Genomic DNA, 25,223 nt, shown 5'->3' with positions numbered 1-25,223 from the left:
ATTAATGTATTTATATTGTGAATAGCAATCATATTGATTTGGAAGGACTTACCTGAGGTGACTTTGCTGGACTTTTTGAAAGGCTTTGGTTGGATTTTGAAGGGTTCTTGGCTGGAGTCTTCTCAGGAGTCTTGGCTGCAGGTTTTTCTGGAATCTTGTCCGCTTTCTTAAAGCGCTCAAGGAAGTTTGGACAGATGTTCTTCAGGGAGATGAGTGATGCAGCAAACTTGTTTGCCGGTGTGGCGTTGCATCAGATCAAGTGTTGTAAGTCAAAACTGACGTTACAAAGTTGAAACAGGATGTCAATTTATAAATGTTGTAAGTGTGAAACGTTGTAACTTGAAACATTGTAAGTCGAGGACTGCCTGTACATTTAAGAGGTCCTCGGTGGAAAGCCATGTTCCCCGCTATAGAAGAAGGGAAAAACCCTACAGTCCTTTCCAGTCTCACCATGGGGTAAAAATCGTTCTTGACCCCAAATATGTTGATTGGTCTGATCCAGAGTAGGGGGACAAGACCTGTTAGCCAGGAGCCCCCAGCTTTGCTCCCAGCAGGAGCCTTGGCACACCCCAGTCAAAGTCCCTAGCCTTGGCTGTAGCCAACACTCAGTGCATCTGGGAAGGCTTAAAAACACCCTGACACACAGGAGAATGTATGTGAGTTTCACAGCCCCTTACTTGCTCTGTGTACCTGTGTATTCATGGCTCATCAGCCTCCAAAAACTCACCCTGAAGGTCACTTCTTTTTAGAGAGCTGGCAGCTCTTCGTTTTGCTCCTGGAATGTTTTGTGTCTAGCACAGGCATTGGCAGGTTTCTGCTGGTGTGACCTGATGCCAGTAGTTCTTCATCCCTTTGTGCCCTTCAGGTGGCCAGCTGCCAACTACCTGACCTGCCTTCCACAATTCCAAGCTCAGCTGTAGCAGAACAGTAGGCTATGCAGTGGAGGGGAGCATTGTGAAAGGGATGGGCAGCACAATACAGCTCCATGGGACTAATCACCTGTGCTGTATTGAACCTCTTTGTGGGCTGGATGTAGCCCACAGGCTGTAGGTATTTTCCTCTCTACCTGGTTTAAATATTTTACCTGTTATCTTGCTGTCTAGGCAACCCCCAATTAATGCTTGAAGATATCGAAGTCTAATAGAGAAAGAGGCAAAGTTATTTATGAAAAGTCCTGTCAATCTATGGTAATGAAACTATGCAGCACACATGGCACGTTACTGGTGTAAGAGCTGTCTTGTTTTTATCTATTACTTATGCGTCTTAGTTCTAAGAAGAAGGACATTTTAAAAAGAGGAAAGCCTCTAAGGCTTCCTGCAGAATTAAATACAGACACAAAGGCATCAAAGAATTTATTCAAAGTACAGCTATGTTAACTATATGTGTTTTAAAAGATTCCTTTAAAGGAATCCCAAGTGGAAGTGAAACTTGCTGAAGTTGTGGCATAAAACACTATGAGATGTTCTGATTATACCAGAACTAGTTGTTCTTCAGTACATGAATGGTTTTTCCAAGCTCCATAATTATGTGTTTAACGTTGTGTTTGAAGCTCAGAGGAGGTCAGCCTATTCAAAGATAACTGCTTTTTTAAAAATTTTCCTAGGTACTTGGTGGAGGTCCAGGACTATTCAATAACCATGGGTTTCAGGTGCAGCAGCAGCAGCAACGAAGGAACCTGTCACTGCATGAATACCTGAGCATGGGGCTGTTGCAAGAAGCTGGTATTTGTGTTCCACATGGACTAGTTGCAAGAACACCAGAAGAAGCATACGCAATTGCAAAAGAAATAGGTATAATATTAACAAGAACTTATACAATATAGGAATCAATGTGATAGAACGGGTAGCTACTTGTTTAATTTCCGGGTAAGACGCTTCTTATAGTTCTCCGTACTGTCTATTTTCAAGAGCTTTTTTTTATGTGCTTTGGAAAAACTTGTTTACTACGTAAGTACCTATTTTGCTGGTGAAATATCGTTTTATTTGAAACCTTCTGAAGCCTGGGATGATGTTATGCAGGAGTGGAAAACTATGGGGTTACTGGTGGTCGAGTGAAAGAGATGTGCATTGCTGTTTGAAATGCAATAGTGTGCGCAACAGCACCGGGGCAAATTTATGTCCCTGAGAGCTATATAGGGAGGATGTCAGTCCCTCTGCCATGGCTGAGTCAGTGTTCACTCTGCTCTACCCCTGATCTGGCAACAGACAGCAGCCTCCATTGTCGGGCCACTACTGTGTGTTCAAATGCTTGTGTATTGGCAGCTTCATTCAGCAGCTATTCTAGCAGAGCATGAAGTGCACTCTGGGAAGGTACCAGCATTTGAAGAGACCATAACAACTAGCTGAAGGTTCTGGAGCCTCTCTATATACCTTCAGGTGGTTGTTGTATGGCAGCAGAAGCCTTATTTTCCAGAGTGGAGTAACTCTGCCAGCAGAAAGAAAGGCTCTCCTTCTGTAGTACAGCTTTGGGTGTGGACACATTGAAAGCTTAGCTGGCAAAACTGGTGCTTTACCAGAAAGACTTCATAATGTAGACTAGATTATAGAATGTGCTGGTGACTGGCACTCCTTTTCCTTTCCCCTGAACTGTGGGGGAGAACTCTTTACATGATTTTGGACCCAGGCCTGGGATTCAGGTACAGGCCTGGTAGGGAATAAGGGATAGTTAATGTATGTCACTTTCTTCTTCCTGTCTCCACCATCTAGCTTCTTCCCTAAGAAAACGAACGTATCCCTCTGGCTGTACTAGCTACTTTCTGTAATTTCATTTTGTAATGGAATGGTTGGGTCTCATCCTTAACAGGACAGTCTATGTTATGAGGAGAACAGAGTTTTTTTGTAAAAGTCTTTGCCCTGTTTTTGTTGCCGAAGGAAATCACCAAAAGAGCTGTATGCTCTAGTGTAGTAATGTGTGCTGAATTTTCAGGGTGTAAAGAAAATATTTTTTCTTCATGACTGTGACTTCTCTGTCATGTTGCTCATAGTATAACACTGTCACTTAATAGTTGCATTGGCTATCATATCCCAAAAGTTGTACCAACATATTGTTATAAAGACAGCCTTTCTTGTAGACTGATTCAAATTCTGAATTATCTTGACTTTCATGTCACTGTTGTGCCACTTTTTGTGTTCAGTTTTGATTTGCCTATTGTTAAAACTTTTGTTTTGATTTTTCCATGTTGTAATGAAATTGCCAAAGCGCTAAGAAGCAAAAGTATTAATCTTTGCTGAAATCACTTCCAGACACCAGATCCGATTTTTATACTCCAGTCAAATCTGGTTTTAATACAAGGAAGTATTTGTGTGCTCTCACTGTTGTGCATGGGAGCCCTGTTCATACTTTCAGTTGGCTGCAGCTGAGGTCATATCTCAAAGGCCAATGCTTATCTTTAGATGCTGGTCTCTTTCAGGGTGCATTGATATATTCCAGACAATGAGATCTAGAGAGCTGGTAGGGAACATCTTCAAAATTCTTCTTGGAGCAAAGGGGTAGTACTTTATGATGTAGCTAGGATGCACTTAGAGTAGTATATACAAGTATCTTAAGACAATTTCTGTCCTCATAGCTGCAATGCAAAGAGCAAGAATGCAGAGAGAGAATCACCTCTCCCGTGCCCATGGTGTAAGAGCCAGCTGGGGTTGCATGTCACAGCTGAATGGACCGTCTCTTCCTTTATAGCTGTTTGCTTGCTTAGCTAGGACTGGCTGTTTTTTCTTTTTCACATCTGTTAACATTTGAAACTGCCACTCCTAGATCCAAGGCTTAATCAGTCATGCTTAGAAAGGTCTTAGCTCTGGAAGCTTGGATTAAGGTGGGTGCCAATAGCTGTGAAAAGTGATCACTTGATCTTTCTGCAGTATTATTTAATTTATTTCTCCCTGTTTCCCAGCTTCAACTTTTGTACTGTTTCTCTCAAATGTTTCTTAATGTTCAGGAAATCAGTCTATGATGCCTTCTGATGCCAAGAACCTCACCCCCTTTCCCTCCTCTTCTCTCCCTCCCCCTCCCACTCTCCCTGTCCATGTTCTTAATTCACTAACCTATTGATTCAAGTAGTACAACTTTAATTTTGAGTTTCACATCCAAAGGCAACATCTGATTGTGTTTAGTCAGGAGGACAGCTCTTGGCTGCACCTTTTTTTCAGCAGCAGTTGACTGAAGTCATTTCTTGTGTATTGGAAATTCTTAGAGATTTTTATAGAAATGTTGGCTACAAAGGACCAGCTCACAGGATCATCATAAATTCTAGTTTATTAGATGGGATGTGAAGTTTTAATAGAATCATAAATGCAAACTTTGAGTTATGAGGGGTATTGGCCACCTTAACACGCGCACACACTGTAATAGTAGTGTAGCACTGACGTTGGTTTACAGTTATCCAGGGCACTGGAGTCTATTGCTGATGGTCAGCTTCCTCCAAGGCAATGTCTTCTCCAAAAGGGAGTTGCCTGCTTGTCCTTCTGTCTTGGTAGGTTGGGTACTGAATGAGAGGGTGTCACTGAGGGTCATGCTTCACTGCCTTTTATCCCTTTCTGGCACACTTCTGTGATCCCCCACCATCACCCTGGTTGCCCAGTCTGGAGGTTGGGTCTTGAGGTACATGACGGCTGTCAGTCACAGTCACTGGGGGTTCTGCCTGATGGTGCAGTTTTGGGAATCCATCCTTGACTTGCTTGACTTAATGGCTGTGTCCTAGGTTCCTAGGTTCCAGGTGGCTTGATTAGCTTAAAATGGCTTGTGGGGTAGAGTTTTGTAATGGTAAGTTCCTCTGGCTAGGCAATTGTCAGTTAACAGCCAGAGGCTCTTGCTTTGTCATTCAATTAGCTACTTATTCATACATACTTGCATTTGCTCAGGGGACCAGCCCAATACAGCAGTACAATTCCAGTGGTTACAATTCCAGTGCATTCTTATAATAATGATTTTTAGTAATACAAGGTATGACTTACTTAAAGTAATACATTTGTTAAAAGGTATAAAACAAAATACAGAATGTCAGGGCAAAGATGAGATGGATGAAATATAAAAATACAATGTGAGTTAGTGAGGATCAAAGGTCATTGGGGACAGTAAGTGAGTTAAGAGAGATTCAGTCACGTAGACTGATTTAGCATAAAACTGTAGACAGATATGGGAAGTTTGCTTTGGGAAATAGGTCTTAAGCAAAGGGGGAATGTGTTTACCAGGATATGTTTACAGTCATGTTTTCAGTGCACCTTGGCTTATCTTGTCTCTTATAGGCTATGCTTTGAAGTGGATATTTTAGTTCTTTTGTGACACTTAGCTCAATTGATAAGTAGATGTTGTTTGTAGGTTTCTCCTGCAGAAAGCTACTTCAGGGTTTTGGCTTGCTCCGAGCCTTGCCACACCCATGCAGTACTCTGAAGGAAAAACATGCACAAAAGCATGGGGGGGACACAAGCAAGAAGAGGCTTCTATATAAATCAGTGCCCAGAAGGGGAGTGTACAAAGGGGGCTCCCTGTTACAGAAACTTCCCTTTAAGTATGATATGACTTACTTGGCATGGAAGCAGTTGAGTGCTAAATGATGCTGCAGTACTGCTACTGCTCCCTATGTGCATTGAGTAAGTTGACATTGTTTTGTATGATTAAAGCAGTTGTTAGATATATCGAGTCACCTGTGAAGAGCTGCCTTAAATGGGTAGCACATGGATCAAATCTGTATTCACACTTTTCAACAAAGCCCAAACATCATGATTAACTATAGTATCAGTCATAATGATGTTCTGAACCTAATTAACTGAACTCAGCAGAATATTGGGCTGTGTGGTGAATTATGTTGGAATGTAGAAAACACTGATTTTTCACTTGATGCCTTTATTGTGAATGCTGCTCTGTTCATATGGCAGTAAAGGTGCATGAGGAATTACTCAATAAGTCTGTCAAGCTTGTTTCCTCCTCCCTGCTTCCCCCCCTGCGCGCACGCTGAAGCAGGTTCTGCAGGGGACTATATATTTGGCATTTAGAAATAAAGTAACATAGGGCATTTTCATTACTGAAGAAGACAAGGTAGATTTATACCTCATAAATGGTGGGGAGAGCAGTGGGATGCAGGTCATAGTTGGGGGACAGGCAGCTTGTCCCCTGTTATTTCCCCTGCTGCTCCCTCCCTTCCTTCCCCCTCCACCCCAAATTACCCTTGCTCTGGTGCAGCTGCTGCTAGGAGGCTGGGCTGGGGTTGTGCTCTGTGCCCCAGGCTGGAGTGGGGATGGCAGGGTTGGCGAGCAAGGGCAAGTGGTGGAGGGGGAGAAGAAGGGATGGTGTGGAGGGGGAGAGGCTTAAGAGAGGAGAGACAGTAGGAGAAGGAATGGCTGGGGAGAGAGATGGGCATGGAAGTGAGGGGTGGAGCCCCTGAGGGTGCAGAGGGGAAGAATCAGGGTGCAGAGGTGGTGGGAGGTGTGGTAGGCAGCAGCTGTGGTTCTGGCTCTGACCTGGGGCTGGAGCTGGAGCCGGAGCCACAGCTGCTGCCTGCCTCCCTGCTGCCCCATACTTGATTCCAAGGTGAGGGGCGTTTGCCCCACATGTTAAATTGGGGAGAGGAGCCTTGTCTTGGAATTGAGTATGGTACCTTTAGCAAACGGTCACGTTCATCCTTTTTTTTTTCCCTCTTTCCCAATCATCAAACATTCAATACAAAATACTGCTAGACATCTAATCTCATGATTATCTAAAGACTTTTTAAACTAGTTTTTGATGCTGAAGCTTCTGGAGTAGCAAAATTCTTTTTTTGGATGAAGAAATGGAATTATCTTTACTTTACAGTGATTTTTTTCACCAGAGATGAAATGGGAAAAGAATGGAAACAAAATGTAAGGCTGACCGGATCTCCTTTTCTTACTGTTTTGATTTTGTTAATCTTTTTTTGACAGTTGCTGGACACTACCACAGAAATCCAACAAGTGTCTCCATTCTATCTATGTATATTTTGTCCTTGAAAAGTAGTGCTTGCACTTAACTTTAACAGGTTTTTTTTCATGTCCATAATGTTAATACAACTTGATTTTAATCTAGATCGGGGCAGGCAATTATATCGGGCAGAGGGCTGCTTACTGAGTTTTGACAAGTCATTGAGGGCACATGATAGGCAGCCAGGAGCAGATATATATTAATTTTCTAAATTGTTTAGGGGTCCTGTGGGCCAGATGAAATGGCCTGGTGGGCCACATCCAGCCCGCGGGCCACATTTTGCCTACTCCTGATCTAGATGCTCACATTCCAGTAAGTGAGGTGTTAATTACTGAGACTCTAGGAAAGCTGAGTTCATTTGCATATAGAATCACTTACTTCAATGAACCAGTATATTCAGCTCTAATTGCTGCTGTTCCATGTGAATCCCAATTAAAGTGCTCTTGGACATGCTGACACTTCCCTCCCAAGATCTCAGAGCCCCAGAAAACCTGGAGGGGGAGGGGGTAGGTGGCACTCTTCCTTGTATAAGGGTAGTTGGTTCCTGGGTGTGTGACCTGTGCTACCTCAGAGGGAGAAGCTCTCCTCTGTGTGCCCAGTGTGCAGCGGACAGCTGGTAGGTGCTCAGACTTGCAGTGCAGAGAAGTTTGTGTTGCTCCAGCTGCCTGTGGGTGGGGGGAAAGGACAGGACACCACTGTTTGACTGTGGTGGAATAATATAGGGGGTCAGTTGATATTACCTGACTACCTTTTCAGCCCTGTTTCTAGCAGTCAGTTGGCAGCCTGTTACACCAAGTAGAAAGAGAGAATTTCTAGTTAAGAATCTTGCTACTTGCTTACTGTGAAGTAAGAAACTATCTGTTCCAGCAGTTTCCAAGCCTTTGGTAGCCCTACTTCTGCTACTGAATTTTCACTGAGTCCTAACCCCTAGGTTGCTGTATTAGTCAGTTGAATGGAAAGGGGTTAATTCTCAAATCTGTCAGGTGTCAGTCTTTAAATTATTCTTAAAGAATACTGTTAGTTGTTAATGTTCTAAAACTGGCTATTTCATTTCTTAAGGAAGGTCTAATGGAGGGGTTGAACATTGTCTAATTGTATCATTATTATGTTTGCTGATGGCAAATGCTGATGCTGTCTCATTGATTTAGATACATGTATGGAAAGCCAATACTAAGAGGAGAATTGTTTTTCTTTATATAACTATATTGCAAAGAGAGATTTCTTAAGTGGCCAGTTTACTGAGTTGCCACATTTTTTTTTTCCATAATAAGGTTACTGCTGCTGAATAATTAAAGTCATCTGGGAGAAGAATCAGGTCTCTTTTGAAACATGCTGTCTAGAAAAATAGGTCAGACTTGAAGTTTTTCTATGCAAGCCTTCTGGCTGTTAGTTTTAATGATGAGTTTTGCTAGTGCATTGGTAGGGAAATTATTAGAAAAGATTGAGACTTTTTTTCAGCTGTGAAGTGTTGCTTTGTTACACTTGTTTTAAAATGTCACTTGATACCCAGGTATGTACTATACATGTTGCTATACAGGTAGTGTAATTCATATTGTGGAGCTTAATTAGTTTGTTAGAGTTCAGCTGAAGGGCTCGTGGGATAGTGAAGATGGATGGGCATTGTTAGAGGGCTCAGTGAAGAGAGCTGTACAGGCTAATGGAGTATAAATAATACAGCAAAAGCTGTGTTATCCGGCACTTTATCAACCAGAAAGCTCCACTAACCGGCATCTGAGGGATGCGGTAAAAGTGAAACGTCCCACTTCCTATTTTGCTGCTGGGAGCCGAGTTCTTCTTCACTTCTTCAGCCCACGGCCCAGAGGAAAACAGCTTGCATGGGGCCCCCCGTCTCTGTCCCCCAGCACACTGATGTCAGGGAGTACACATCTGATTAACAGACATCCCCCATTCCCAGACAATGCTGGATAACAGAGCTTTTGCTGTATTTCTGAACGTAAACTTAGTTGAACTTAAAAACATGTTATTTTGATTGGTCTTGCTTAAAAGAGATTGCCTTCTTAGTAGCCAGAAACTGTTGTGAGGAAAGATTAACTTAAATCAGCTTGGAATTTCAGCTTCCAGTCTGTTGACATCTTAAACATGAGGGAACTCCTTTGCCTCTCCTTTGCCACTCTATGTAATAAAAACGGCATTAGGAATTTATTGTATAAAAAGTACCACATTTACTCAAATCTAAGATGACACCCCAATTAGACACTATACATGTAAAGTGTATCATTAAAAAAAATAAATATCCATGTATAGAATCTAATTATTGGGTTGTCTTTAATTCATCCCCCCTACCCACTGCAGGTAGGCAGGAAATGGGGGTGCGGGTGGTGTGGAGATGTCAAGCAGCTTGCTTCCTACTTGTGCCTGTCTCCTGCCACCTTGGTTCCCACCCCTTGGGCCCCACTTCCACCTCTGTTTCTGCTCCCTTTCCTGCTCATCCCACTTCCCCTTACTCCCCCAGCCTCTGCTCTCTGCACCTCCCATCCCTTTACCTTTGATCTGCCCTGGAGGACTCGATTCCTGTTGTAGCAGCTTTGTGGGCTGTGTGCCACTACTGTGGGGCTGGGCTAGGGCTGTGCTCAGTGCCATAGGCTGCTGCTTGGACAGAGCCTGCTGGAGAGGAATAAGGTTAAGGGGTGGAGGGAGGTTGGCCAGTGTGGGAGCAGCAGCTACATGGATGGCAGGTGAAGATGGCAGAGACAGCTGCGGCTATAGCCTTGACCCTGCTTAGGGGCTGGTGCCCGAGCCAGCAGTTGCCTGCCTCCACCCCACACTGCCCTTGTGCTCTATTTGAAAACAAGGGTTTTGTTTCCCTATGTTAAATGAGGGGAAATCCTCGTTTTCAGAATTCAGTAAATAAGTTCATTTTGATGGGGAAATGAAGGTAAATCAATCTTTAATGCAGTTGAAGTATTAAGAGGAGGGAAGGAGGCAGCATTATCTCTCTGCTCTAGTTCCCAGACTGACATCTGGACTGGAAGGGGAGTGGGCTGGAGTTTTGTCCCATTGTTCCTTCTACTCTGCTTCCAGATACTGCCCTGGAGCAGAGTGGAGAGAACTCTGCATCGGAGGAGTAGCCTCTTCCTGGTCCCTGATCTGGGGAAGGTGACAAACTTCTGAGAGAGTTCCACCACTAGAAACAAAGGTCTGTTCAAACACAAAACCTAGTCCTAGATTTGAACTGCAGTTCTGGATTCAGCTTTGTGCCCTGTAATGCCAAAACTTTGGATTCAATCCCAAATTTTATTTTTTTTTCTTTTTGGGGAATGTTGGTAAGGAGAGATCCTCTTATGCGAGGTGTCAGTTAGATTTATACCCCGCCCCCCAAGGTTTTAGCCAAGTACATTTCAGCTGATTTGCATTTAGGAAGAATGAAACATTGTCTTTTTACATTTGATCCCACACTTTTTTTTTTTTTTTAGTTCAGTGTTTGACACTCATGCTTGTTTATTTGAAAAGGGAAATGCACAGTCTGCAGTTCAGAGATGTGAGCTTTTAATAATAATGGCTGCTGACAGACATCAAAATTCCTGTAAAGTGCCCTTTTTTTTTTGGGTGGCTGTAGCCTGTTCTGGCTCAGGCCCCTGCTGGGGGTGGGGGTGCTATATTGAAAGAGCCACTCTTGTACTAGAAGGGTTCACTTTGAGACTTAAATGTCTCCCCTATGTCATGCTCATCTAATTTTATGTTAACAGGCTTTCAACTACAGCTACTCCTTGCTTAATGTTGTGGTTACATTCTTGAATAACGCAACTTTAAGTGAAATGATGTTAAGCAAGTCCAATTACATCACAGTAGTTGCCTACTAGCAGGCAGGGGCAAAACAACGTTGTATCCGCACATTGCGCAACTTCAAACGAGTGTGTTCTCTAATAGGTCATTGACATAATAACAAAACAACGTTAACTGGGATGACATTAAGTGAGGAGTACCTGTACAGGTAAGTTACAAATGCAAGCCATAAATCTTAAAGAGGGCAGACAATTTCATTAGTAGCTATAAAACTTTTCTCTGTTAAGAAAGCTGTTAACACTAAAGCAGACTTAATTAAAAATGGCCTGAAGATCAAGAATTCTTTGGGCATATTGTTATATTAGACAGTGAGGACAAGTGTAGTTGCTTCAAAGTTAACTACACTTAAAGGCAGAGTCCATTTGGGAAACCAAAACTTATTTAATACCATAATTATTACAGATAAAGGGCCACAGCTAACTACTGGAAACATTCAGTTAAGGGACAACTGTGGAATACTGATCCTTATACTTGGGCAGTGAGTGAATTAAGTTCTGAAGGAAGCCAATATGAACTTTGGAGAGATGCACCCTTAGCTCGCACCCGGTGAGCCCAAGACAGTGGACTGCAGGCAGATGTCTACTAGCAAGAGGCACAGTGTTTGAGCATGTATTCTTGCTTTTAAACACAAGGCACAAATAAACTTTAAAGTTCTCTAATTAAGAGCTGGTTACCATATTTGCGTGAAATGGACGTCCTGTTCTATATTAAAGAATTTAGTCTTATATATGTCTCTACATGGACTGTGTATAAGCTGGGATAGGACCAGACAGACTAGTATTTAATATAAGTGCTGACCTATTAATTGTTTTTTACTCTGAGAACTCCCTGTTCATTGTGTTGATCTACAAGCCAAAAACTTACTGCAAAGCAAATATTTTAGCAGGTGTGTTACTTCATTTTGTATTGGGTTGCTGCTGAATGCTACTACTGCTCTTTATCACATTTTGTAATATGCTGCAGCTATGAATGGTGCTTACCTCTGGGACTATTTCCTAAAACACTTCCAACACCTCAAGTCCTGAAAATAACAGCTAGTGTCTGGCTCACTTTTCAACCAGGAAAGTTAACATGCTATTAACAGTTTTACAGCTTCTTAAAAATTTGATAAACAAGTTAGACTTCCTTGAAAGCCTTCCCTAAAGGTGTGAATTGTTAAATCTTTCTTCTGACATTTGTTTCCTCCAAAATATTGTGGTGCATTTGTTTTTATGTTGTTCATTTGTTTGCATGGTTGGGAGCCTCATAATGCAGTGGAAGGGTGCTATGGACTGCTAGTGCCCAGCACATGAAACTTGAAGATTACAGTCTTTTGTGTCCTTCTAAGAGACTCATGAGACTGGGCTCCTAGGTGCTACAATAACATAATACTCTAAAAATAATTCTATTAGGTGTAATTATTATTGTTCTGATCTAGAACATAAGAATTGCCATTTACTGGTCAGACCATAATAGGTCCATCTTACCCAGTCTTCTGTGTCGCACAGTGGCAAAGTAGATGCTGGGAGGGAGAGTGAATTGGGCAGAACCTGTCTCTTTTTTCCCCAGTGTTCCTGTCTCTCTCTTGCAGTTTCCACCATTTCAGGCGTGGGAAATTCCAATTCAGAGGCTGTATCCCTAATTCCCATGCTCAACAGCTACTGGTGCCCCTTTCCTCCAAGAATGTGTCCAGTCTCAGTTTCAAGTAAATTATCAGCTTCTACAACTTCTGGTGAAAATGAGTTCCACACTTTCATTACACGATGTGTGAAAAAGCGTTTCCTTTTATAAGTTTAAAACTAACTACCTACTTGTTCCACGTTATGACCCCTCGTTCTTGTATTGGGTGACAGAGTAAACAAATCCGTTTCTTTTTTCTTTGCTAGTATTTTGTAAACCCTTATCCCCCCCTCAAGCCTCTCTTTTCTAAACTGCATAGGGCTAGCCTCTTTTGCTTCTCCTCATATGGAAGCCCCTCTGATCTTCCTCCGTGCCCCTCTCTGGACCTTCTTTGGTTCTTCTATATCCTTTTTTAGGTGTGGGGACCAGAACTGGGCACAGCAGTCCAGGGGTAGATGTATCATGGATTTATAAAGGGGCATGATGATACTGTCCATTTTATTTTCAGTTCCCTTAATAATCCCTAACATTGTGTTTGCCTTTTTAACAGTTGCTGAGTGTTGCAGTGTAAGTGGGATTTGAACCTAGTGTAGGTAAGAATTGACATGACACCTCGTTCGATTTAATGGCAGAAAGGCTTTAATAGTTATACCATGAACGAGCTATAAAACTAAGTGACAGAAAGCTCATTTACTGAATATTGAGAAGGAATCTATCACAAAAGTCCTGGTATATGTTAGCTGCAATAGTGTTTCTCACCAGTGCAGGCAGAAAGCGGTTTCAGTGTTTGCAGCCTTCACTGGGCGGGGATCCAGGGAGAGTGTTCAGCTGGGTGCAGGTTACAATGTTGCAGTGACTTCTTTCTCTCTCTTGTACTGCATCTTGCCAGCAACTGTTTTCTTCTTATAACTCTTTAATTGTATAGCTTCAAAGCATTCCTCTTTGATAGTTGGTTGATTACAGACCTGGAAAAAACAGGTAGGGAGAGAGCCTCATATTACAGTTGCTAACTACTTGGATCATATTTTGGGTTGTCCAGTTGTGAAACTTGTTCTTGCAAGCTTTCGATCAATCTAGAGCTTACATTTCAATGAAATAGGATGGGTCTTGATTGCCTAAATGGTATACGTTAGCCATTGTTCACAGGACACTATTTTGAGTAGTTAACAGTGGGGCAGAGCCCGAAATACTCTGAACCAGTGATGGTCTGTGGAGATGTTTGCAAAACCCCAAACAGACATTGAATCCCTGTTCCAAAAAATATGCCTTAATCAAGTGAGGATGTCAGCAAAGAGGATAGTCATATTGGGATATACAATTACTTATTAATGGTTTAACATTAATAATACATTGGGTACATTTGCAACTAGCACAGGAGATGAAAGCAATTGGGATTGCTTAATTTTACATGGTCCCAGTCACGGTCTTGCATTCTTGTACAAGATGCATTGTTAATTTAATTTGATCATTTAAATTTCTTGTGTAGGTCTGGCCAAGCTTTCATGGTCATCATCACCATTTTCTCTGGGTTAACAGTTAATGTAGAGCCCATCTAGTGTAGATATAGTTTGAGTTATTTTTGTCCAGGTGCCTCAGTTTACACTTAACTACTTTGAAGTTGCATCTGCCATTTAGTTGCCCATGTGCTCAGTTGTGCCAGATCCTTCTGTGGTTCCTCACAGTTTTCCTTGGCCGTTACTACTCTGAATAATTTCGGCAGATTTGGCCACCACACTATTCACCCCCTTTTCCAGATCCATTTATTAACAGCACTGGTCCCAACACAGATCCCTGGTGGACCCTTCAGTTTACTTGTTTCCATCCTGAAAACTGAGACCATTATACTCACCATCATAATTATGTGCGTTTTATCTTTGAGCCAATTTTTAATCCACAAGTGGCTGTTCTCTGTAATCTCATGACTACATAAGTTAATTAAGACCCTCTGATGGATGGGGGACCTTGTGAAAGGCTTTTTAGAAATCCACTGTCAGTTGGATCACCCCAATCACCCCACTTACTAACACTCAAAAAACCCAACAAAAAGCTAACAACAACTTTAGTAGGTTGGTGAGGCCTGATTTTTTTCCCTGTGGTCCCCTCCCCCCTTTGACAAAGCCGTGTTGATTCCTCCCCAGCAAGTCATGTTCATCCACGGGCTGAACAATTCTTCTTCTTCTTATTATTGTTTTACCAGTTGTCCAGGAACAGAAGTTAGGCTCACTGGCCTATAGTTCCTTGTGTCTTATGAAGTAATTTTGTGTGTGTAAACCCTCATTTGCCAATGTCTTGAAATAATGTTACTTTTGACCAATGAACAGTACAGAGTAGACTGAGAATTTCCTTTATTGCCTTTGCTTGTTCTCATAAGCCCCTGACATGCATTGCATTTAAGATGTGAGTAACAGTTTAACTGTGCATTTAATAGTCACCTGGCCAAATTTTGCAAGTCAGTTTAAGGTGCGATACAAACAAGCCACAAAGTTATTCCACATTAAATGTGGAATATTCCAGTGGAATCCCAGCATCAGGCTGCCTCTATGCACCAGGAGCTATAAAACTTCCTATGCACCTAGATCTGTCCAGAACCTTTGTGCTTCCCAGCTGGATGGTAAACATGGTTTCATAGCTCCCGGTGCATGGGGAGTCTGGTATTAGGCTGCAGCAGCCAGTGCCTGGGTCCTTGTGCATGGGGACCTGTCTAAACCCTGTGGGCCACTTAACTGGGTGGCACACATGGTTTTATAGCTGCCATTGTGAGGGGAACCTGGCATTCAGCTGCTGCAGTCCAGTCCCAGGGTCCCTGTGCTTCCTAGCTGGGGTTTTGTTGATCAGCTGCTTGGTGGCTGTGGTTGCGAACCAGTTTTGTTCCCAGCTCTAATTGATGATCAACTGATTATAGGCACCTTGGCTTCATCTTGCTGTTGCATGGGGAATCCAGACTCATGGTCCTGGACTCCCCCTGCACCAGAAAATAAGGTGCAATTGGCATCTTCTCCCTGATCCCAAAATCACACAGGTGTGGCAGGTGGTGTGATTGTTAGAATCGTGGGTTAGATCACATCGCATCCTAAAGTAAATATTCATCAGGGGCCATTTAAACAAAAAATACTGAAGCCTGTACATTATATTTCAGCCTGTTGTTTGGAAATAGTCTGGCAAGTTCTGGGTCTTCTCATTTAACAAAAAAAAAGTGGCTTCCTCTAGCCAAAAGCTAAAATTTGCATTGGTGTACTGAAAAGGAAACCTAATTTATGTTCAAGTAAAAACTTTGATTTATCCCCACTGTTTCATCTTTGAACTGTTTCCTTACCTAATCGGTGGGTAGAGGGAAATTGTGATATACTTTGGCACAACTATTTTTGGTACATAAAGCAGAAGTACTGCAATGTTCACATATCTACAGATTTCTGTGAATGAACAATGAAGTTGGACTCTATTCTCCTTGGAGGCAGAGGGGGAAGGAGTGGGGTGGGGGGGTGAGGCCAGCCCCCCCAGCCATGGTGGAGTGCCACCATAATTGAGCTTTAACATATCTTAAATAAAAACTCTACATAGGTTTTGTGTTTTTTTTTTTTTTAAAGCATCTTAAAACAAAGTATGATTAAATAAAAAACTTATTTAAATAAAAATCTGATTATCTTCATTTTTAAAAAATCGTTGATTTTTAGCCATCCTGTTTAGCTCTAATATCTTCACTGTAGAGGTCAGTTGAGCATTGTCCTTTATTCAAGTCTTGTCTAGAGGTGTGCTGATACATTGGTCCGACATCAGATCAATACCAATATAAAGAAAAATGGCTGTATTGGATAATTTGGCTGATAAATGCCCATGCTGTGCTCAGCTGCAGCGCAGCACTCAGGCAGCGAGGAGCACAGCTGGCAGTGTGGAAAGCTGCCTCCAGCTGGTAAGTCCAGTGTGGTAGGAGGGAAGGGGTGTGGGGGTGGCAGATCAATGCCCCCTGAGGTGAGGAAGGAGGTGGGGGCAGGTGCTGCCCAGGCAGAGCCACGCAATTCATGCGGTGGGGGAGGGGGAGGGCAGCTCCTCCTGCTGCTGCTTGCACCCTGGGAGGGCATGGGGGGAGGGGGCTGCAGCCGGGTCTGAATGGGGCTCTTCTTGGCGGGGGTTGGGCTCAGGGTATGCACCAGCAGTGCTAGGAAGATGCTGCATCCACCTCAGACTTTGCCACCGCTCTGCTCCCAGTGCCACCAGCGGCCCAGGACACCCTGGCTCTTCCCAGCATGTGGGTGGAGGCAGGCCATTGAGGCGGGGCTGGGAGCAGAGTGGTGGTGAAATTTGGGGTGGATGCAGCATCTTCCCAGTGCTGCCGGTGTCTGCTCTGAGCCCAGGCCCTGCAGAGAAGAGCCACATGCAGCCCACCCCACCTTCCACAGATCTGGAGGGCAGATGGCCCTCCCCCCCACCCCACGGGGATACAGGCAGTGGCAGGAGCCATCCCCATGGCCTGGGCAGTAACTGACCCTGCCCCCTCCCCTTATACCACACCAAATTTATAAGCTGGAGGCAGCTATATTGGAAATCATATTGGTATTGGCCAATATGCCTCCTTAAATATCAGCTATTGATATTGGCCCCAAAAATCTCTTTCGGTGCACCTCTAGTCTTGTCCCCACATGCAGGGGCAGTGAGAGTATATGTGAGAACACTAAGATTGGGTGGCTCATTGTACAAGTTAATTTTGAGTTATTAGCTGATTAGTGATGCCTATATAACTTTATGTGGATCCAGACTAGTTCCACTCGGGTACCTCAAGCTGGCAGTGCCCTTTCATAATTCATTTTAGAAATCACAAATGAGTCTTCCCAGAAATCACTGGGAAGAAATTCATGGAGTGGCCTGACTTATGGCAGTACAAAGGAAAATGAATTATGCTCTCAGACATCTTAATGCTGTGCATAAGTCAGCACAATTCTAGAGTGGACTCAGAAGTTGGAGTGATTCATTGTAACTGCTTTCTCCTTTAGGCCAGTTTAAAAGAAATAATTGAAGTTACCTTGTCAGTGACCACTCATCTGGAAAACATTTTTCATAAAAACCCTCAAACTTGGCTGCTCTAGATGTTTCAAGTGTTATTTTATAAGACTTTGTTGATGTTTTACTAGCAGGGCTCTCCTTTGTCAGGCATGATTTAATCCAACATTTTCTTTTTCTTCTTAGCGCAATAGGATGTCCCACTTCATCATGATTTTATTCTTCCCCCAAATGCAATAGATTTCTTCTTTGTGATTTCTGCAAAGCGATGAAGCATGTGCTTAAGTCCTCTGTTTCGCTGGGCCTTTTTTGGTTATGCAAGTAACTGTCATTTGGAGGATAAAGAGGATAATTTTAAGTAAATATTTTGCTTGTCTGCCCTCACTAGCAAAACTGATAGGATGGATACATGTGACTATTTCTTTTTGTATTAAAAAGAAACTCTTGACCTATAATGACTTGAGAAGTCATAATTACATCCTGATTGTCTTTTAAAGAAAGTAAGTACTGAGACCAGAGGAAAATGTTAATTAACTCACTCTTGTGTCAGTGACTGAATATTGGTACATTAAAACCAAAGATCAGCATTTTCAAAATCCAGACGTGTCTTATATTTGTTTTTAATTGTCTTTGAATGCTAGTGATCTAGAGGCTGTTTGCACGTCAGCCTGAAATTGGTTTTGCTGTTTTAATTTTGAAACAAGTTTGCCAAGTAACCCACCTCTGGTGTTTGCTACACTGGTTCTTGAATGTTTGTCTACTGTTTTTAGGGCAGAGGGAGAAACCTGAAAGTAGCCTTGGTTACTTTATCTAGCGCTAAATATTTTTAAGAGCTTCGGTTTGACATTTTGGGTTTCTTTCATTCTAGGTTCAAAGGACCTTGTGGTAAAAGCACAGGTTTTAGCTGGTGGTAGAGGAAAAGGAACATTTGAAGGTGGCCTCAAAGGAGGAGTGAAAATAGTTTTTTCGTAAGTTGCTTTTCTAAGTTATCAGTTGTATGGGGAAAAAATCTTCAGTCCAATTGTGGACTGAAATTTGTAGTTCTCTGAACTATTAATTCACAGTAACAAATGGCTGTCATTATAAGTAGAACTATAAAAGCTAGTTACATTTATTTGTAAGCTACTTTTGTTGTTCCAGCATTTCCCTTGTCACACCTGAGCTTCTCTTATTCTAGTCCTGAAGAAGCAAAAGATATCTCCTCCAAAATGATTGGGAAGAAGCTGTTTACCAAGCAGACAGGAGAAAAGGGCAGGATATGCAATCAAGTATTTATCTGTGAGCGCAGATATCCCAGGAGAGAGTACTATTTTGCAATAACAATGGAAAGGTCATTTCAAGTGAGTAATCATAGAAAATAGTGCTCTGACAACAAATTTAGTATGTTTGGGATCAGCAGAATATTAATGCTGTTATTCACATGGTCTAGTAATTTGAAACAGACTTATGAACTCAACCTTTTGTTTGCTAGCATGACCTAGGACTGCATGGCTTCTTTTTTTTTTTTTTAAATGCAAAAGCAGCTCAGCCTAGCACAGTGTAATCAAAGGAATGCTTTGTATTTGTAAAGCATAACATTTAGGTACTGTGTATTGTATGATTGTCATAGGAGGAAGAGAGCTGGTCAGACTTCTTGACTTCCCTTAATCACCAAGATTCAAAGTAACTTTACAGCCATCCTTTTCTAAAGACTTGAAGTAAGACTTAAATGGGTGTCTAAAGGAAAGCTCCTACATCCATATTCAAGAACTGAGGTGGCCAGATTTTGAAGGGCTGTATACTTAAAAAAAAAAAAAAAAAAAAAGGAAAAAAATAACTGTTAAAAATCTCACGTTTTATTTATGGTCCTGGACCTGCAGCATGTTAACACTAGTGTTATTTACAGTGATATAAATTAACTTGGATATAAAATAAATATAGTCAGGATATCCCTGGGGAGCTGCAGCAGTGAGTGCTGCTATGGTATTTACCTCTAGGATGCATTGTAGCCTATAACTACCCCAGGATATCTGCATATGCAGTATTGCTGCATAAATTAATTTTTACTGCTCTTTTTCTTCCTTTACACTGGATTTCAATAAGTAACACTGATTTTAATGGGCTGTCATATTTCCATGCATTTTGGACAAACTTTGCCAGAATCTTGCACAGTAGCAAAATCACTGGTGGCCATCGAAAGGTAATTCTTCTACATGTTGCTGTGCCTTCTCTGATCTGTTTGAAGGGAAGAAAGAAACTGTCTTCTAAATAAGCCAGTCACTGGAATTTGATTCCTTCTCAGAGATAAGATTTGAAGCACATAGGTCCCTCCAGATCACTGCATGCTTTAATGCTAAGGATCCCTGGATGAGGAAGTACTGCTTATGGTAGGTCACTGGAAGAACATAAGTACTGTACTAGATGAAACTAGTCATCTATCTAGCCCAGTATCCTTTCTTAGACAGTGGTGGGAGTGGATGCTTTAAAGGGAAGGCATACAACCAGGGTATATCTAGAGTGGTCTGTCCTGCATTATACCCTCCATGGCACCCAACACCATTGATTTAGAGATGCCAGAGGATACGTTCTTGATTGTTCCATCTAATAACTATGAATGGATATAGCGTTTCAAATTTACCTAGTCCATTTTGAACCTGGTTATACTAGCTGTCTCCACAACCTTTTGTGGTAATGAGTTCTTCAAGTTAATTACATGCTGTTACAAAAAAACCGGAAAACTTTCTCTTAGTTTTAAACTTGTCTTGTAATTTTAGTGGGTGTTCCCTAGTTCTAGTTTTCTAGGAGTAGGGGAACAATAGTTCTGTGTTTACTTGGTGCACACCCTTCATGATTTTATAGACCTGTCTCATTCCGACCCCCCAGCCTTCTTTCTGTGCTGAAGTCCTAGCCCTTTTCAGTCTCTGTTAAACCCAAGTTTCTTCTGCTTTTAAAAATATGCAACAGTTTGCACATAACTAGATTTCTGGTACAGGATGGCTCCGTGCACCTGACTTGGCAATGTAGCTGTCTCCTTACATCACTTTTTTTCCCTCTGTAAACTGCACATGGATTTGGGACCAGAGGTTTATCTCCAATGCATGCTGGAAGGTGACACGAATAGACTTTTTTAGTTAAATCCTCCAATTTGAAGCAAAACTACTTATAAAGCAACTTGATTCCTAAATACTGATCTGTTGAATCTGGTTTATAGACCCATGCTTATAGCTGGTGATAAAATACATTTTGGACAAAATATTCAAAAGATAGTGAAGTGGGTCCTGTAATTTTTCTCTCTCCACTCCTGCAGTTTTTAAAACTGTGGTTCTAGGCAGTAGTGAAGAGAAGTCTTATAGAACTTCCCAAACTGTATTAATAAGAAAAGACTTGACTTGAACTTTATTGTGCTCTGTATGGAATTAACTCAGTCATACCCTTAGCTTTCTGATGGATTGTCAGCCCCCAAAGAAGGGATGAGTTAATTTGGAGGATCTCTACTTCAGGTCTTCCTAAGTTGTGATTTTGAGGCATTTGAGACTGCTTAGGGTTTTCTATTTAATTCAAAGCGAAGAATTTCCAGAATGTGTTTACAAGTGATTTGTATTCTGGGCTTATAGGTGCCCAGTTCTTCACTTGACTGAGAAATGTGCTGTTGTTTCCTTTGTTCTAAGTAGGTTGTCTGTATAACCTTCATGAAACAGTGAATAATTAGATAATTGTTTGATAATTCTTGATAATTCTGTTTTTCTATATGAAAAATAAATTGGTATTGCTTAATGATAGGGAATGTCCAGGGGGAAAAGGGCGATTTCCATGCTCTTAATGGACTGCAAGCAGTTTAGAGGTATTAAACAAACAAAAAATGACGGCACCCGTATGCACCCAATACTTCAGGTTCTAATCCACTGAATGAGTGAGTTTTATGACTGCTGTACTGTTTGGAAAAGATATTTATCAGTAGCCCTAATACATGTGATAATTCAAATACATATTAGGAACAGTGTGTATGTAGGCATGGGGAATGAAGCTCATGTTTATACAACCTCTATGACTGGCTTTGACAGATGCATGTACCAGAACAGATTTTGTTTTTCAAGGTATTTATTTTTCTAGGCCATAGTATAATTGGAAAGTAGGGCTAAAAGGGACCTCAAGAGGTCACCTAGTCCAGCCCCCTGCTCAAGGCAGGATCATGATCACTGACTAAATCAGGGGCGGGCAATTATTTCAGATGGAGGGTTGCTTACTGAGTTTTGGCAAGCCATCGAGGACCATGTGACAGGCAGCCCAGGGCAGATAAATATTTATTTTCTAAATTTTTCAGGGGCCCCACAGGCCAGGTAGAATGGCCTGGCAGGCCGCATCCAGCCCACCCCTGAACTAAATCATCCTGCCAAGTGTCTGTCTAATCTGTTCTTGAAAACTTCCAGGGATGGAGATTACACCACTTCTCTAGGGAACTTGGTCCAATGCTTGGCCTACCCCCATAGTCAGAAGGTTCCTCCTAATCTCCAGCCTAAATTTGCTCTGCAGCTTGAGGCCATTGCTCGTAATCCTGTCTCCTACAGCCACAGAGAAAAGCCCATCTACAAGCCAAATTGGTTTGCAGCACAAATCACATGGTTAAAGACCAGCATTTGATGAAAAGCCTGGCTCTTGCAACTCTTTTGGTTAGAGCAATATTATTAGCCTACACACTTGTCTTCGGAGAGTATGTTCAGTGATCTTTCTAAGGCAGTTCCCTGTAGCTTACAAGGATATAACTTTTTTTTTTTGTGGGGGTGGTGGGGGGAGAGTACTAGTCTTTGTAGTTTCTGTGCAAATGTATTCCAGTGGATGAATTGATAAATGGTTAACATTTTATTCCTTCTACTTTTAATGCTTTTCCTGATCCCTGTCCAAAATAGGGAACAGTTCTTTCCTTTTGTGTGTTTTAGTTAAAATGTGGCATTTTTGTCCTCTTAAACCTTTTAATTTAATTGTTATGTTGTAAAACTGAGCATGTTCCCCTCCTGTGTACCACAAGGTGGCATTAGGACACTGGAAATGGTTATTGCACTTTGTCCCCTAAAATTTTTCTACTTTAAAAAAAAAAAAAATAGAATGTTCATCTTTGAGGACTGCTTGCCATGATAGACTTAAACTAGATGACTTCCCAGTTCTTGTTCAGATACTTCCAATGCGATTTCTTATAGAACAAAACTTGTTTGATATTTTTTGTTTTGTGGAGGGGAGTGAGAAATGTTGTTTTGCCAATGAACTTACCTACTTTTGTGGATTCTTAGGACAGGAATCCTCCCACAGCTACAATAGCTAATTTTCCCATAACTCAGTGTATTTAATTCAGTGCTAAAAATTATCACTAGTGTTTTTCTGAAAAATGCACATTTTTGAGTAGTTTGTGGATTGAAACCAAAGCCATGAGGTAATTGGGGAAGTGGGTGCCCTGGAGGAAGCACAAGCAGGAAGGAGTGTGAGGTTGCCTTATTCTGTCTGAGAAGTAGTGAAATTGTCTGGTTACTTCCATGGATGCAAAGAGCCTGGGAAACAAATGAGAAGAATTGGAAGGCCTTGCACAGTCGAGGAACTATGATGCGATTGAAATAACAGACTTGGTGGCATAGCTCGCTTGACTGGAGGACTCATGGATGAGTGCAAACTTTTCAGGAAGGACAGGCAGGGGAGAAGAGGAGGAGTTGCACTGTGTAAAAGAGCTATATGATTGTCCAGAGCTCCAGTATGAAACAGGAGATAGGCCTGTTGCAAGTCTCTGGGTATGGGACAGAGGGGGAGAGCAGTAAGCACAACATCATGATGGGTATGTGCTCTAGACCTCCAAACTAGGAGGATGAGGGAGAGGAGGCTTTCTTCAAACAGATAGCAGAAGTTTCCCAATCACAGGCCCTGGTTCTTGTGGGGGACTGCAGTCACCTTGATATCTGCTGGGCAGTGCACAGGCAATCCAGGAAGTTTCTGGAGAGTGCTGGGGACAACTTCCTGGTTTAAGCATTGGAGAGGTCAGCTAGAGGCCCTGTTCTTCTTGACCTACTGCTCATAAGCAGGGATGAATTGGTGGGGAATGCAGTTGTAGTAGTGGATGGCAACTTGGGCAGCAGTGACCATGAGATGATTAAGTTCAGGATCTTGAGGAAAAGAAGGATGGAGTGTAAGGATGCTAGACTTTGAATCTCTCAGGAAACTGATGGGTAGGATCCCCTAGGAGGCCAGTTCGAGGGTGAAAGGAGTCCGGGAGACCAGGATGTACTTTTAAGGAACCTTACTGAAGGGGCAGGAACAAACCATCCTTATGCACAGGAAGACTAACAAATAAGGCAGAAAACCAGCTTGGGTAGCAGGGAACTCACCAGTGAGGTAAAACACACAAAGTATGCTTACAAGAGGTGGAAACTTAAATAACTAGGGAGGAACATGAGAGTATTGCTTGGGCATGCAATATTGTAATCGGAAAGGCAGAAATTCAACTGCAATTGCAACTACCAAAGGATGTGAAGGGTAACAGCAAGAAGGGTTTCTATAAGTACGTTTGCAACGAGAAAAATATTAGAGAAAGCTTTGGTTTGTTACTGGTGGGGGTCCTCAAAGAATCCTTGGATCTCGTAGTGATAGATGACTTGGAATAGGCTCAAGTATTTAATACCTTTTCACCTCAGTTTTCACAGGCAAGGTCAGCTCCCAAACTACTGCACCTGGCAGCACAGTTGGGGGAGGAGGTAAGCAGCTAACAGTGGTAAAAGAACAGGTTAAGGACTGTTTAGAAAAGCCAGACGTGCAGGTCCATGGGAGTGGATGTTATGCACCAGAGTACTGGGCGAGCTGACAGATGTGATTGCAGAATTACTGACCATATGTTTGAAAACTCATGGCCATGGGGAGAGGTCCCAGCTGACTGGAAAAGGGTACATATAGTGCCCATCTTGAAGAAAGGGAAGAAAGAGGATCTAGGGAACTACAGACCTGTTGGCTTCAACTCAGTCCCTGGTAAAATCATGGAGCAGGTCCTCAAGGAATCCATTTCTAAGCAGTTGGAGAAGGTGATTAGGAACAGTTGGTATGGATTTACCAAGGGCAAGACATGTCTGTCCAACCTGATTGCCTTCTATCATGAGATGACCAGCTCTGTGGATGTGGGGAGAACAGTGGATGTGATATATCTGGACTTTAGCAACATTTTTTTATATAGTCTCCCACAAAATTCTTGCAAGCAAGCTATAGAAGTATGGATTGGATGAATGTGAATGGACTGTAACGTAGATAGAAAACTGACAGGGTCTTCGGATTCAAAGTGTGTAGTAATCAATGGTTCAATGTCTAGTTGGTAGTTAGCATCAAGTGGAGTGTCCCAAGGGTTGGTTCTGGGCCTGGTTTTGCTCAGTATCTTCAACAGTGACCTGGAAGATGGGATGGCATGCACTCTCAGCAAGTTTGCAGGTGACACCACACTGTGGGGAATAGTATATATACTGGAGGGTAGGATTAGGATTCACAGAGACCTTGACAAATTGAAGATTGGACCAAAAGAAATCTCACTGATTTCAATAATGACAAGTGCTAAACCCTGCACTTAGGACAGAACAGTCTCATGCACCGGTATGGGCTGGGGACTGACTGGCTAAGCAGGAGCTCTGCAGAAAAGGACCTGGAAGATACAGTGACCAGTAAGCTGAATATGAGCCAACAGCGTGCCCTTGTTGTGAAGAAGGCTAATGACATACTGGACTACGTTGGTAGGAGCATTGCTAGCAGATTGAGGGAAGTGATTCTTTATCTCTATTTGGCCCTGGTGAGCTCACATCTGGAGTACTGTGCCCAGTTTTGGGTGCCCCACTACAAAAATGTTGTGGACAAGTTGGAGAGTCCAGCAGAGGTCAGCAAACATGGTTAGGAACCTGGAATGCGGGACTTCT

At 42.3% G+C, this 25,223-nt stretch overlaps 1 protein-coding gene across 7 annotated transcripts in view; it reads left to right on the top strand.

Annotated features, from left to right (window-relative positions):
* The window catches only part of LOC149875002 (succinate--CoA ligase [ADP-forming] subunit beta, mitochondrial), a 55,752-nt gene that overhangs the window by 16,021 nt on the left and 14,508 nt on the right, over window positions 1-25,223 (top strand). For 5 of the 7 annotated variants that reach the window (XM_090025833.1, XM_090025855.1, XM_090025826.1 and 2 more), the window contains exons 2-4: window positions 1,604-1,790; window positions 18,191-18,290; window positions 18,500-18,662. In XM_090025833.1, the coding sequence (XP_089881959.1) occupies window positions 1,604-1,790; window positions 18,191-18,290; window positions 18,500-18,662 (450 nt within the window). Of the gene's footprint in view, window positions 1-1,183; window positions 1,226-1,603; window positions 1,791-18,190; window positions 18,291-18,499; window positions 18,663-25,223 lie in introns of those variants that run through there. The other 2 variants (XM_090025864.1, XM_090025882.1) reach the window with 2 other exon arrangements.

Source organism: Crocodylus siamensis, chromosome 1 (assembly GCF_052110815.1).
Source record: "Crocodylus siamensis isolate JL-2025a chromosome 1, ASM5211081v1, whole genome shotgun sequence".
NCBI lineage: Eukaryota > Metazoa > Chordata > Crocodylia > Crocodylidae > Crocodylus > Crocodylus siamensis.
The sequence above is the reverse complement of the archived record's forward strand: the minus strand, read 5'-3'. Positions and strand labels throughout refer to the sequence as shown.